General features: G+C 46.1%; 2 protein-coding genes across 4 annotated transcripts in view; one reads left to right on the plus strand and one right to left on the minus strand.

Annotated features, from left to right (window-relative positions):
- CCDC172 (coiled-coil domain containing 172) overlaps positions 1 to 15,484 on the minus strand; it is a 335,882-nt gene that overhangs the window by 118,916 nt on the left and 201,482 nt on the right. The gene's annotated exons all lie outside the window — the stretch shown is intronic.
- The window catches only part of GFRA1 (GDNF family receptor alpha 1), a 222,125-nt gene that overhangs the window by 810 nt on the left and 205,831 nt on the right, over positions 1 to 15,484 (plus strand). For all 3 annotated transcript variants that reach the window (XM_082423430.1, XM_082423429.1, XM_082423431.1), the window contains exons 2-4: positions 143 to 436; positions 1,312 to 1,605; positions 2,801 to 2,884. In XM_082423430.1, the coding sequence (XP_082279556.1) occupies positions 397 to 436; positions 1,312 to 1,605; positions 2,801 to 2,884 (418 nt within the window). In that variant the 5' untranslated portion in view covers positions 143 to 396. The remainder of the gene's footprint in view (positions 1 to 142; positions 437 to 1,311; positions 1,606 to 2,800; positions 2,885 to 15,484) is intronic.

The raw sequence follows: 15,484 nt of genomic DNA on the forward strand, positions 1-15,484 counted from the left end.
TCCCCGCGCCCCGACCCGGGCAGGGGGTGGGCCCTCACCCGGGCGCTAAAAAGTCCCCCTAGGCGGGAGCAGGGGAGGGCAGAGGGGCGGGGGAGGCTCCAGCACTCTCCGCTCTCGTTTCAAAGCGCGCTCTCCCTTCCAGGTTGGGTCGGACCTGAACCCCTAAAAGCGGAACCGCCTCCCGCCCTCTCGCCAGCAGCCCGCCCGGAGCTGAGTCGCCGGCGGCGGTGGCGGCGGACGGACCGGGGAGTTTCCTCTCGCATTGGATGGAGCTGAACTTTGGGCGGCCAGAGCAGCGCGGCCGTCCGGGGATCGCTGCATGCTGAGCTCCCTCGGCGAGACCCAGCGGCAGCTCTGGATTTTCGGGGGGCCGGGGACCAGCTGCGCGCCGGCACCATGTTCTTGGCGACCCTGTACTTCGTACTGCCGCTTCTGGGTAAGTCGAGGCCGCCGCAAGCTTTCTTATCCGCTGAGTCTTCTTGGAGAGTACTAGAGGCAGCCCCCCAGCCCCCCCCCAAAAAAAAATTGCGGCGCGGGCGCGGTGGGTGTGGGACGGCGAAGTTTCGTTTTGGGGAAGGGGATCCTGAATCCTCAGCACCCCGGGCTTGGGAGTGGGGCAGTGGCCCCGCGGCACTTGCCCGCAGCTTTTCTTCCTTGGTTTTTGTTTCCTACGTTTTTAATGACCTAGCCTGGCGGGAAATTAAAGCGTCCGAGCCCTCCAGCCCCAAGCCCGACGCCCCTTGCAAGTTCCGGGGAGCTTGCGGAGGCGCGGGGGACAGGTGGGGTGTGGGCGAGCACCGGGCCAGGAGAGCAAACTTGGAAGGGAAAACTTTTCCCGGAATAGCATCTCGGTGCTCCCCGCCGGGCGGGCCGGGTATCAGGGCTCGCCCTCTCCGCGTGCAACTCCCAGCCCGCCGCCGTTCTCCCCTGCCGACAGCCCCCGGGCTTCAGTCGGGCCGGGCCGAGAGAGTGGCTGGAGCCGGGGACGGCGGGAGGGCGGCCTTGGAGGCCGAGCAGCCGCTGAGGCTGGTCGGTCCCGGGGCGGCAGGGCCTGCACGCACGGTGGGCAGCGTTGGCTCGCGGGCAAACCGCGAAAAGCCGGCAAAGCCTCGGGGCGCCCCGGGGGTTGGGTGGGGGTAGACTAGCGGCAGGAGGTGCCCGGGCGGGAAGATGGACTCCCAGGCGTAGGGGGGCGGACGCGCTCCGGCAGCCGGGAGCCGCAGAAGGCTGCTCGTGCGCGCGTCCTCCGCCGCGGCTGGCGCACCGCGCCCCAGCCCAGCCGCACTCACGCTCCCTCCCCTCCCCCCGCAGACGTGCTCCTGTCGGCCGAGGTCAGCGGCGGGGACCGCCTGGACTGCGTGAAAGCCAGCGATCAGTGCTTGAAGGAGCAGAGCTGCAGCACCAAGTACCGCACGCTCAGGCAGTGCGTGGCGGGCAAGGAGACCAACTTCAGCTTGACATCGGGCCTGGAGGCCAAGGACGAGTGCCGCAGCGCCATGGAGGCCCTCAAACAGAAGTCGCTTTACAACTGCCGCTGCAAGCGGGGTATGAAGAAGGAGAAGAACTGTCTGCGCATCTACTGGAGCATGTACCAGAGCCTGCAGGGTACGCGACCGTCTTCTTCCCCCCTCCCCCAGCCCCTGAAGGCAGGCGGGTCCCTAGGCCCGGGGTCCGGCTGACCTCATCCTCCACTCACTTCTCCCCAGCTGCAGAATGAGAACCTTTCATTGGCCCTCAGGGACGTGGGCAGCTGGTGTTTGCTGCCGGCCTGGTTGTTGGAAAACCCGTGAGGGGGTGAAGGGACATCCCAGGGACCCAGCTGACCTCTTTGAAACTTGGTCAGAACATCAGAGTAGGAATCCGTTGAAGGCCACGCCAAGGAACCTGCAACTTCTCTCCAAAGAGGAGAGCTGGCTTCACAGAATAATCCAAAGGCTTGCACTGCATCTTGCCTGGAGTTTCCCCCTCTCTTCTTTCCTTCTATCTATACTGACATAAGATAAAGAATTGAGAATGAAAGGTCCAGTGGAATCTATTCTATCTTTATCCCCCTCAAACCTGATCAAAGGCAGACGTGGGGAAAAAAAATTTTGTCATCTTAGATTAACTGAGTCTTAAACCAGCTGGTGTAGTTCAGCCTTGGTTAATGCAGAAGTGGCTGAGAGAGGGAAAGATCTCCTTGTCACAGCCATCCATTACAATGGCAATTTTTTGGTCCTTGTGTGCCAGAGGTGGCTCATGTTTATAAATCTAACACAAACATTCAGTGCATTCATTCTCCACTGAGTCTCACGCTGAAAATTTGTAATATACAGATTTGACCTCTCAGCTGCCACTTCCTCCAGAACCTATTAATGAAAACCTGTTTCAGAGACTTGAGTGTTTAATAGCCAGGGTACCTGCTTTCTGACTGCATGCCACTTTTTGGGAGTAAGAAAAAGGGCCAGCTTTTGGGCCATCTTTCTTCTGTTGGCTCCTGGAGGCAAGCTGGGCTTGTGATGTCACTTGTTCCTTCCTCTCTGATTTCATTCCTTTGCAAAGAGTGGGAGAGTTTTCTGGCAAGATCAGGCTGGGTTGCTCTCCAATGTTTTCATGGCACTATGGGGAGAGCAAGGACAACAGAGGCAGAGGGAATGAAAAGAAACAACCAGAGCCAAATAGATGCATTTGAAATCTTTGAAAGTTTCAGCATCTTTTTGTTACACAATCATAACATAATTAGAATTCAGATTCAGTAACAAAAACTGACTGAAATATGTCTATTTTCCAGATCTGAGCCCAGTCTTTCTGTTGTTTTTAGGAAATGATCTGCTTGAAGATTCCCCATATGAACCAGTTAACAGCAGATTGTCTGATATATTCCGGGTAGTCCCATTCATACCAGGTAAGCAGATTTATACTTCCACTCTGATGCCTTCGCCTGCTTGAAATCCATTGGCTTACATTCTCTTTGGCTTTCAAGTAGTGTATAAGTAGATAGTTGAATGGCACAGTGTTTCTGGGAAATTAGAAATAGGATGATGATAATGAAGAGGCAGAATGCCTAGAGATGATTGTATGACTTGAAAGTAATTCTAAATGAAGTAATGTTGTGTGGTGGTTTGAGAGAGGTTGGAAGGAGGTGACTTTGTTGAATTTTTTTTTCCGCACTAAAATACGATTGGCCAACTCTTGCAAAGGGAGTGCCACTTCTGTCTGTAGGTGGCAATCGTATTCCCTTCTTGCTGCATACTGTACACAGTGCCTCCCTGGAAATGGGATATGTTTAAGTGATGCCGCTTTACTTTACGAGAAGCCTGAAGATAATCTTAGATTGCTGAAGAACTTTGGATGGACTCACTTGTCTGCCTTTGATTTAAAAGATTAAGCTCAACCATTTGTTAACAGTTTTTTTGTGTGTCTAATTTTTCCTGAGCAAGTGTGTGCATACACAGGAGAATGTATTACTGCCCTTTCAAAAGTGGTCTCAATTCCCATAGTCTGTTTTGTCTGTCTTTGCAAATCTACATATGGTTTGGAAGTGACCTTAGTTTTTGAATTAAGTTTTTTGCAACATCTGCATTCAGACAGCCCCATAAATAATGAGTAAGGCAGTGATTTCCCTTAATGACATACAGATTCCAGACTGATGTTGTCTTTTTTTGTTTACAGTTAAGACTTTTTCTCAAGTTTATATAGCCATCACAAATTGTATGTTTCTTGGTGGTTAAACATGGTGGTTCACATTGAATTTGTTTCTGTGAGTTGGTGGTTTGGTACTGGTGAGAGTATTCTGGTGTTCTAAATGTTTTATGTTTTCCTGCAGAAAGACAGAACCAAGGAAGTGTGTAAATACTGAAATTATGTGTGAGTGTATTATATACACATTCATTCATTCATTCATTCACGGACATCCATTCTACATACATTCTCGCCTTTGGGATTTTGGCAGTGAGCCAGACAGATGTCATATCTGCCCTCGTGAATCTTAGAGGCAGCCAGCAATTGACATTTATTAAGCTCTTATTATATGCCAGCTACTGTTTAAGATCTCTTCATCGTTAACTTATGTAGTCATCATCAAGTGCATCTTAGATATTGTTATTTCCGTTTTACAGATGAGATGATTGAGGCAGGGTGAACTTAGGAAACCAGCCCAAGATCACAGAGCTCCTAATTGGTAGAACGAGAATTTAAACGTATATTTGTTTGCAAGATTTTGTAACATCTGCCCCTTGCTACTCAGAATGTGGTCCTCAGACCAGCAGCATGGACATCACCTGGGAGTTTGTTAGAAGTGTGGAATCTCAGGCTCCATCCCAGAGCTACTGAATGAGAATTTGCATTTTAAGAAGATCCCTGGGCTGGGTGCTTCACAGGCACATGAATCTTGAGAAGCACTCCTCTATATTATGCTTTTGGTTCAGAGGAAAAGTGTGTGTGTGTGGTCTGTTTCAGGATAAAATATAAGGGGACACGTTTAGTATCAGAGGCGTTCATGTATTATCCTGAATAATGCTGATAACTTCCACCGCAAATCGCTATTAATGCTCTCTGTCCCTTTGGCCCAGCCAGGACAGTGGCTGAAGGCAGTGAAGCGGGGACGCACAGACAAGAGTATATGACCATCCGAGCTCTTATGGGAGCAGGTCAGTAGGAACTAGGATGGGGTGCCAGAAGCCCACCTGGCCTTCCTAGCACCGTGAGGGGCAGTGCCTCTTGCTGACTGCCGGCTCCACGGAAGCATTACTCCTCAGTCTTTGTACTGATGCCTGCAAGGATACGAACCTCCCCAGGAACCATGAGAGTGAGGAAGTAGGTAAGGAGGAAGGTTCATTTGGGTTTTAATTTCAAAACTGTTATGAGCTATAGGGCTGCAATAGACTCATTTCCCTCTCTCTGGGTCTCTCTTTTCTTGGTATAATGAGGCCATTAGAGTAAAAATCTCCAGTCCTAACAGCCCATGATTCTGAGAGAAGATTGAGGACACCTTCGGAATCCCTCCTCTGTGCTCCTACATTTGTTCTTTTCAATCCTTGCTTTCATTCTCCACTTAACGTGACTTGGTCATTCTCAGATACCACTGGCTTGTCTGGATTTCTTTGATGAGTGTCAGAAATTCTTCCGCACGGACCAAGTCCCCCCTCATTCATTTTTTTGGATCCCTCTCTCAAACTGGTGTCTTTTCACAGCAAATATGATCCTCAGTTTGTGAGACCCAGCCTACCGAGGTCCCAGAAGCCGTAATGAATGACTCAGAGCCAGGAAGGTCTTGTCTATAGCTACATTTTATATCTCAAGGGCGTTGGATTTAGGTTCCAGCTGTAATGAGCTTTGACCTCTGAGAGTGACTGTGTTCCTTAAGTGGCTATAGGAAAGCCAAATGGAGCCTTGAGAGGTTTTAAGTCATTGAGTAATGCGTATTATCCAGTTTGGCATTTGTAGGATGGAGAGGGACAGAGGATCAGGATGATGAGTGTTGCTGTTGATGAGAATCTCTCTGTCTTGAGAGTCTCTCTGAGGAATCCAGGACAACAGGGCCTTTGCCTTTTACAGATGGGGTAGTAATCAGAGTTTCCATATTTGGATTTCTCTGCCCAAGGAGAAGAGGATGTTTATCCACATACACTAAGTGTGAGCTGAATCCTCTCACCGAACAAGACATGTTTGACGTTCTTGAGTTTCCATTTTCTTTGGACTCTTCAAACCCACAGCCATCTTTGCCATTGTTTACTTGATCACCAGTTAAAAGGCCATATTGAGGTATTATCCATGGCGGGAACAGGGAAGGGAACAAAAATAAGGTAGAATCTAAAAACTGTCATCTGAGGCCTGAGCTCCAGAAGGGAAATAAAGCAGCCTAGTCTGGTGAGAATTGCAGTGGGAGGTCGGAGGGATTATTCTCCTGGAAACGCAACAGCAGAAGCGGAAGCGTTGGCCTCTAAGGCACTTTGAAGGGCTCTAGGAAGTGCCTTTTCTGTGAGTGGATGCTGGTGTGGTTTTTAGGGGTCTCACCAGGCAGTGAGCTAGAGGACCCAAAGGAAAAAGTGAGCCAGTGCAAGAGGACGTCGGAGGAGAGGAGAGAACAGGGAAAGTGTCTTGGGAGCCAAGAGGGCAGAGCTCTGTGGGCGCTCAGAGGCTCAGGGGATGGAGCGATCAGGTGGTGTTTCACATCTGTGTCTCTCAGCCACAACTCTGCTCTTGAACCTCCATTCTGCCTCACCTTTTCTTCTTCACAAACGTTCAAGAAGCAGCAAGAAATAGTGATTTGAAAGGAAGATGAGAGCCTGTTTGCAATGTTTTTGGACTCTCTGGAGGGGGAGAACAAATTTGGAAAGTGCAATGGGTGCAGAGAAAAGCCTGAAGATGGAGGACCAGAGGGAGGATGTAAGGCCCTCTATGGCGGCGAGAGATTAAAAAAAGGGCTCCAATGTTTAAAAGTATTGATTGGGAGGTTAGATGTTGTAGAGAAGAATCAAGAAATGCCAGACCTTCCTCAAATGTAATCAAAGTTGATGGTATTGTAAACAAGAGTCAAGTGGAGAGATCATGGGGAAAGAGTGATGCTGGGATTTTTTTTTTTTTTTTTTTAACATCTTTATTGGTCCTGATGCTGGGATTTGAACATCCTAAATCTGATTTGGTGAACGACAAAGTTCTAGGTCTCTGGCTTTGCCACCATTTCCCTACCAAGTCCCAGGAGTGGCTTAGACCTTCCCAGGAAGCCTTAGGATCTTGAGGTTGGTCCCCAAGTAATTGGAAATGGCTTGCCCAGAATCAGATGCCCCTAAACTCTCTGTTGAGTCTGTCCCCTTTTTGAATGATGCCATCAGTAATAAGCCACGTTTAGCATTTCTGTTTTGATGTACCATCATATATGTGTAACTATTAAACAAAAGCTTTCTTAAAATTTTTTTATGTTGAAGAAGAGCCTGATAAGATCATCTTCTGTCTTGTCAAATCATGATAAGAGAGAAGGGCTTGTAAATACCAGCTGCTAGGGGTATATGGTGGTCCTCTCCTTTCCACTCAGCTCTCTAATCATGTTGTCACTATATTTGAGAACGCCTATATAAGTTCTTTTTTATCTATCCTGGCATATGGTAAATTCCTTTGTAGGCTAGCTTGGCCCTGCCCTTCCTCTCTAAGCCACATCACCTCTCCAGTCAAGCTCATTGAGCAATCCATTCCCAGATATTTCATGTGCGTTCACTTTCCCATGCCTTGACACTTGGCTTTGCCTTTGTTTGGGAGGTTTCTATTAGTTCTTCAAGACCAAGATCAGGTTTCATCTCTGAGGGCCATGCTGGAATTCCCCCAGACAGGCACTTCCACTCAGGACTCTCTCATGCTGCAATTCACTCTTGCCTTTATGATAGCTGTTAATCACAGACTATCGAGAGGACTTATTTATGTGTCTGTCTTTCCCACTGGAAAGTCGGGGGTTTGCTTGTAATGGCGGGTGTTTGCTCAGCACCGAGCATCTTTCCTGGTTCTGAGCAGGCGTCTCATTAACCATGAGTGGTTGAATATCAGAGAAAGGACTTAGAGATCGTCTAATCCTCTGCTTTTACAGAATTGAAGTTCAAAGAGGGGAAGCAATTTGGCCAGGGCCACACTGCTTGAGGGTCACCTTCAGAACCTTTACTTGGCACTGCCTTTGGGGAGATCAGTGTCGGCCTCTTTCTCTTCTGTATACTCTCTGGACAAACCTCATCCATCTCTGGGACCTCAGCTATCATGTACAATGATGACTCAGAGCTCCCTTCCTACTCCATCCTCTCCTGAGCTCTAAACCAGCATTTCCAGCTGAATCCTGGATGATTCCATCTGGATGTATCTCAGTTACTTCAAACTCAGCACATCCAAAAAGGATCTCATCATCCCTCCCCTTTTCTCCTTACATCCTTCTCTTCCTGAGTCTCCTGTCTTATATAATGGCATTATCTGCCTAACTCATAAGCTTTGGAATCATCTCCAGCATCTCCTCTACCCTCCTCACTCCTTCCACTGGACCCATCACTAAGTCCTGCTGAAATTGCCTGCTGTCTTTTGGATTGCTCTTCTCTCTCCATTCCCTTAATCTACCCACCTTATCTTTTACTTGAACTTTGCAATGGCCTTCTCACTGGCCCCACCCTTGTGTCTAGTCTCTCCCAGTCCAACCTGGCCACCCATTGCCAGATATTACCTTAACACCTTGGTGACTTACAGGAATGATCTGGTTTCAGTCTGCCTTCATAGATTCTTCTATTAATCGACCTTCTATCTCACCCCAGCGACCCCATGTCTAAACAACCCAGGTTGACCGGCTGCTGTCCCACCAGTGCTCTGGGCAGCTTCATGCCTCTTCATCTTTGTACGTGACGATGAAAGAACATGTGCTCTGGAATTCCGCTCACCTGGGTGCATCCCCAGCTCTGCCGCTTACTTTTTCCTGGGCAGGTCGTTTGATCTCATTGTACCTCAGACTTCTTGGATGTAAGATGAGATGATGCTAATGCCTCCCTTACAGGTTCTTGGGAATTAATAAGGCTATATGTAAAATGCCTTGCTTAGTGCCTGAACTATAATTGGTCCTCAATAAATCTCAGTCATTTTTAATGCTGTACCAAGGCCGTGTTAGCTGTTGGCTCAGTCCTGACTCCAAGAGTGGGACTCTTTTTCCGCAGACCGTATTCCCGGATCAGGGAACAAGGATCCTATGTCTTGAAAAGGATAGCAACCCCAAGCCTTCAGGAAGGCTGCTCGTAAACCAGCTTGGACAAGAAATAAGAAATATGTCCAATATATAAAGGGCCCTGGAGGAAGGCCTATCTCTTAATAACCCAGTTTGAGTCTTAAATCCCATTTGGGGAAGGTCTTCCTTTTTCCTGCTCTGAGTCCCCCTGTTCCTCTGGGACCCTGTCCTTCCTTAAGCTCTTTGGTTGGAGGCGAGTTTGCTGCAGCTGGCTATCACCCGGGGTGGGAGCTCTTCCTGTGCTTAAGGATTCTTGTGATCAGCCTGCCCTTCTCAGCTTGACTGATTCCCATTCTTCTAACCTCTCCCCATAAATCTTCTTTGCAACGCCCCTCATAGCAGGAAGAATTACTGCTCCCTGAGAAGGGCAGGCCTTAAAGCTGGGAGAGGCTTCCGTCTCTACAGGCTCTGCTAAGTACACTTACATTTCACTTTCACACACCACTACTTTTGGCTTTTATCCTCTCGCTCTCCAGCCCTTCAGCGACCCATTTTTATTGTACAACAATAAGAAATTACAAACAGATAGAAAAGGAAAGCAAATTTAAACCACTCATAGTCTCTGCTCTCAAAGATAACCACTGTAAACATCTGATACAAGCCTTTTCAGGTTTTTTTCATATATATATATATATACACATATATGAATATATATGTGTGTGTGTGTGTATACACATATATATTTATCTTTTTTTTTCCTTTTTTACAAAAATGGAGTCGTAGTCTACACATGCTTTCTTTTTTTCTTTTTTATAAATTTATTTGTTTGTTTGTTTATTTATTTATTTATTTATTTTTGGCTGCGTTGGGTCTTCGTTGCTGTGCGCGGGCTTTCTCTAGTTGCGGCGAGCGGGGGCTACTCTTCGTTGCGGTTCACGGGCTTCTCATTGCGGTGGCCTCTCCTACACATGCTTTCTTCTTACCTGCCGTATGACCTGAGGAATCTGTGTCTTCTTGTGTCACTGGCCACTTCCTAAAGGCAAATTTTATTATTTAGATTAACTGTCAACCTCAAGTTGACAGTTTCATGAGTAAAGTTTCATGAATAAAGCGTCAGGTCATTCCACTGTCTAGATACTTCTGGCAAAGGCTGGAATGTTCCAGTGCAGGCTGTGAACTTAGAGACAGTGAAATGTTTTGCGCAGAGTTACTGTAGGTCCCGTTACCGGAAGAGGGGAGATAAAACATCAGTGAGTGACAAGTAATTGCATGAACTGAAGATTGTTACAAGGTGCAAAATTATTTATAGTTAATATGTCTGTCCTCATTCCTTTTCCTTAGTCCTCTGAAGTATTTCTTTCTGCCATCTCTTAATTTTTCTGCTGTCAAAGCTTATTCTTTCCAAAGGATGTCCATTTTTGTTCTTTGGGATACAGTGGCGAATTCTCTAGAGAAGTTACCGGGATTGTTTGGTCCAAAGAACACTGGTCCAGGAGTCAGGAGACTGTGTTCTGCTTCCAGCTTTACCTCTAACTCTCTGGTGACCTTGGGCAAGTGTCTACTCTTCCTTAGAGACATCTCCTCCTTTTGTAAAATGAGGGCAGTGGATGAGGATGACCTGTAACATATTTTCCTTCTTTCTCTAAGGGCCTGCATATTGAATCTTGCATTATTCTGCGACTTACAGTTTTTCTTTCTAGCCTTTTCTTCATGCTAGAGAGACTCGTCATCTTGCCATATATATTTTTCATATTAATAACATTTATAAAGTATGATTTATTCAAAATGTACCTTACTTTGAACCAGAATGTATTTAAAGCATCTCATTTGAATACATGGAAGAAGATAAAATAAGAAATAAGAGGAGAAAATAAGGAAAAGGGGAAAATGATAGTAGGAGAGAGAAAAGGAAGCCAGGAGTGAGTTCAGAAGACAAAATGCATGTCATAAGATTATATTTAAACAAATTAAATTATCAGAAGTACTGTGTGAAAACAAAGGGGTAAATAAAATCCCTGGATTGTAGGTGCCGTAGGACTTTTGGAGGTCATTCTAGTCCAATCCCCTTATTTTACTGATAAGAAAACTGAGAGTTCCATAAATTTCTGGGACAGTAAAACATAAATTGTCTAGGACAGTGATGACAAGTAAAATTAGGTATGTGTTTGTTTTTAAGTGGATATTTGAAACTCTCCATCTCCTGGCATTTCCCTACCTCCTTTAAAATTGTCCTTCACCTGCCCCTCGGCCCCTTTTAGGATACCAGACTTTGTTCATACAGTTAGGGTGAGAAGCACAGCCTTCGACTTCAGTTAAGCGGTTGGCTGTCCATTGTTTCGGAATTGTTTCAGAACAAGGGTTATTTAATAGGTCTCTGTTTGGTAACAGGAGCCAGTGGCCAGAATGTTGATTTTCATATCTTTTGGCCACCTTCAGAATTGTCTGCAAGGAAAACTGAGAAATTATTTGTCGCTTTACACCCTCTCAGCCTTCAGATTTTAAAAAAAAATTAATCCTTTGTCTGGAATTTTTTGTTAAAGAAGCTAACCGCTTCCCGTAATTTAGAGACTCAACTAGCTGGGTCAGTGATGAGAACAAATGGGTAATTTGCATAAGGGGCTAATTTATTATGTCCCCTGGGCATTTCTTTCATCTCTCTTCCCATTCTAATTAATGTTCTAAGAGGGTCTATCACCATATCAGAAATTAGGGGTGAAAGCAGCCGCTGTTAACCTTTATTCTTATGAGTTTTTATCTTCTTTGATCTTTTAACCATTTTCTTTTCATACCCAGGGATTTGCACAGATCGGGCTGGGAAGGCTTGGAGAGGAGATTTTAGGGATGTGCTCTTTTCTGATCTTTCTTCAAATAGTAGGCTGTTGTAAAAATAAAAATGACTCAGGATAGCTCTCTAACCACAGAGGGATTTGTAAAACACACAGAAGGGTACGGTCATGGTACAGAATTGTTCCTAAATTTGAGCCCTCTAGAACATCTATATAAACATGTATATACACATGCACAGATAGAGATATATGTATATATCTGCCTGTTCATGTGTGTGTATATTTATAGTGTGTGTGAGTGTGGATGTCTGTATTATTAAACATTTTGCCTCGAAGAGATCTTCCTTGACACGTGTTTCAGTTGGTTCTGGCTGTGACAAAGGCAGCTGTGGGTGAGAGAGTGTGACACAGCTGAGGAAAGGCAAGAGAACAAGCAATTTCTTCGAAAATCAATTGCAATTTACTCCTACTAAATTGGCCCTCGGACCCGCCCCGTCCAAGCATTAGCATATGACAGACTTTTAATCATTTGGTCAAATGGCCTATTTTTGGTCAAACCACAGTTGCCTCTGGGACTCTGCCCATAGTCCTAGAGCTGTGTTATCTCCAGACCTGCAGTCTCTTTAAAGAGGAGGTAAGTGTGGAGAGAGGAGTTCCCTGGGGAGCCCCTGAGTGCCCTGCACGGGCTGGGCTGCCTGTTCAAGGCCATTATTTCCTTTTGGTCCCCAACCATGCTAAAAGGTAGGTATAATGATCTCTGATTTTTGAGAGGGAAACCTGAGATCAGAGAGATTGATTAATTTTCTCAGTGCCACACAGCCAGTAAGTGGAAAAGTTAAGTTTCGCATCTTATTTCTGCATCTCCAAAGCCTGTGCTCTTTCTACTGTTATGTGATGAAATTTTAAGTACCGACCTGATCCTTTATTAAGGAGGAACTGTCTAGAGCCTACTCTCCCTCCTTAATTCCCAGCTTCCCTTCCTCTGTCTTCCACCTTAAAACACTATTTGAAAAAAAAACCTTTAAAGTTGAAATATAAACCAATATCTATTATTTTAATATTTAGCCTTGCATTCCAATCGGTTCTTAATTGACAAGCAAAATCCAGAACACGCACGCTATTAAAACCATTCCTGCGGAACTGCAGAAATATTAACCAGAGAAGGAATTTCTGAATTGTATCTTTTTTCATTTCAGTGTGAGATGGAAGGTTTCTAAAGTAGAGCAGAATGCCTGGGGCCATTTTTTTTGTCATGTTGTCATATAAATAGCATTACACAGTGGTGAAGAAAGGAATACATAGTTTAGTCCCACTTTAAGGTGACCTAATATGTTATTCATTTGTCTTCCGTCACGCTGGTACTACTTTCCTTTACGTCCCTCCTAATGGTCTAAGAAACACTGTGCCAACTGTTATTTCTGTTGCCTTTTGTACATGATTGTTTTATGTACAGTTAATTATGTATGAAAATAAGTATTGATTGCATTCTTTGTAGGAATAGGCCAGCAGGTTTCTTAAAGCCCATGTTTATGAAATGTTGCATTGATCCCTGTTAGTATGAGTTTCAAATAAACTCTTTATAAGAAGATACCAGGAGACTGGAGAATTCTGGAGAGTCCTTGATGGAACCATTATATTCTTGTATGCTTCGGAATGGCGAGTGGCATTTGAATGGGAGAAGGAGTGAACAGGCTGGAACTCTAAACATACTCCCAATTGAAAATGGTTACCCTTCCCTTGAGACCTTAAGAGAAATAAAAATAGTAATTACAACAGCAGTGAGAGGCAATGAGCTAGGTGATTTACATGCAATAGCTTGCGTCAACCTTGTTTAGTAGAAGGTATTCTTAGCACCACTTGGTAGATAGGAAACTGAGAGCCAAGTAAGGAACTGGCCTGAGGGCACACGCCTAAGAATGGGTAGAGCCACATTCTAACCCAGGAAGTCTGGCTTCAGAACCCATGCTGCAGCGCCCATTTGCACACATATAACCAGAGAGATAATCCCTGAAAAGTCAAGAGCACAAACTGCATGAAGAAGTCTTAGACACTTTGTACTGAGTTATATATATATGTGTGTATGTGTATGATATACACATATGTAATATATATTATATATTATATATAAAATAAGTATAATATAATGAAGAGAAGAATTGGTCAGTTTCTGTGATCTCTTTTAATTTTCAGTATTTCGGTGTGATGGAATGGCATTTCTGCCAAATTCATTCATCACATATTTATTGAGAACTTACTATGAGCCTAGTGAGAGGCCTAGGTGATTCAGAGGTAAATAGGACCCTGCCATTGCCTTTTAAGAATTCTCTTTTTTGTTTTAGGGCTAGGTATAAAACAAATAAGTTATGTTGGAAAGTGGTAGGTGAGTAAAACTCCGTACAAGGCTCAGATGTAGCCCTAAGAAGGGAATAACTGACTAGATGGAGTTATGGGTCAGAGAGGGCTTGCTGAAGGGGACTCTGAACTGGGTTTTGAGGAGTAGATAGGAGTTTGATAAGGAGGGGTGGTTGGAGAGGGTATTCTAGGCAGCGGCAACAGCATGGGCAAAGGCACTGAGTGTCCAGGGTGCTGTAATAAGCTGCTTTCTATGGCAGGGGCCCTTGGTATGAGCAGTGGTGGGAGAAGAGCTGGGCAGAGAGGCAGGTTTGCCACGCTCAGGGGCTTGGCCTTTGTCTCAGCAGAACCAGGGAAGGATGATGGCTAATGGAACTCAGCATTGTTGGGATTTTTAGGTCGAGTCATATGAAACTGCCATTTTTGTAGGTCAACATGGTAGAATGGCGCACATTTCATATGGCTCAACTTTATATAGTTTTGTGTCATAAAAGCATATACAGGGCTCTGGATGCTTCCAGACTAGAGAACGACATAGGTCTGCTGTTAGGGTTAGTAATTCCTCATCTCAGAAGGTACCTGTTTGCCTCAGCTCCTGATGGACACAGAGCAAGTGTAGGTCTAGTTCAAGCTTCTCTCTCCCAGGCCTTCTCCTTGGGGGGAAAAGATGCACAAGGCACCCAGTGCACACAGCTCCTCAATTAGGTGCCCAAGGTCGGCAGAGGAGCAGCAGTCAGTGAGGCCGCCTGGGCCTCACAGGGTGGTCCTGGGAAGGGACTGAGGCACATGGAGAGCAGGTGACAGCAGAGCAGAGAGGTGCCAGCAGGAGTGAGTGCGGGAAGCAGGGTGGTCTGGAGCCAGGTCATGAAAAGTCTTCATGCTCAGAGGCATTTTGGCTTGTAACAGGAGAAAAGGTGTCATTGAAAATTGTTCAGTGGGGCCCCTTAGACATTGAGTGACCTAGCTGGTGAAAGGAGGCAGCCTGGAAGCCAGTGGGAATGGGGACAGTCTTGGACCCCCCCCAGAGGAATGGCTCCCCATCTGCCTTCTGCAAAGCCCCAATCCCAACCCCAGGGCTGCCCTCTAGCCTGGAATCAGGATGGGCTTCTGCTTTCTGATTTGGGGACAGTGGCCAGGCATGGGCGTTTGGATCTCCAGGCCAGAGCTGTCCTCCTGGCTGGGAGAGATGGCCCTGACCTACCTGTCTGTGGTCCACCTGTTGGGAGGGCTCCATGTATGGCTTGTTTCTCTTCTGTGTACTATTTTATTCTTCTGGCTCCCTAGTCCTGGGTCGCACGTGGCAGTTTTCTGCACCACATTGTCGACTTGCTTCAGAACATTTCACAAGAGACTGTCTGAAAAAAAACTCAAAGATTCTAAATGCAGGGAGTTGTCTTAATTGAAAGAGATGCCCGCTAACCCCGGGGCAAGCCCGGTGAGAGAAGGATGAGGTGGGAGGGGCTTTGGGCCCGCAGCCAGTAATTACCACAGCTCACAGAGCAGTTCTGAAGAAGTAAGCAATCCCTCTCTGTCCTTCTTTGAGCCCAGGGTGTGTTTATGACGTTGTTTTAATGATACTGTTGGGGTGGGAGAGGGGAGAGGTGGTGCTACTGCCGATTTCCTGTAAGAACACACCCAGAGCTGGGCAGCTCTATCCTCAAGAGCCACCAGGCAGACTATCTGTATT

The sequence above is a fragment of the Balaenoptera physalus genome (genome assembly GCF_965194825.1).
Source record: "Balaenoptera physalus genome assembly, chromosome: 14".
Classification (NCBI taxonomy): Eukaryota; Metazoa; Chordata; class Mammalia; order Artiodactyla; family Balaenopteridae; genus Balaenoptera; species Balaenoptera physalus.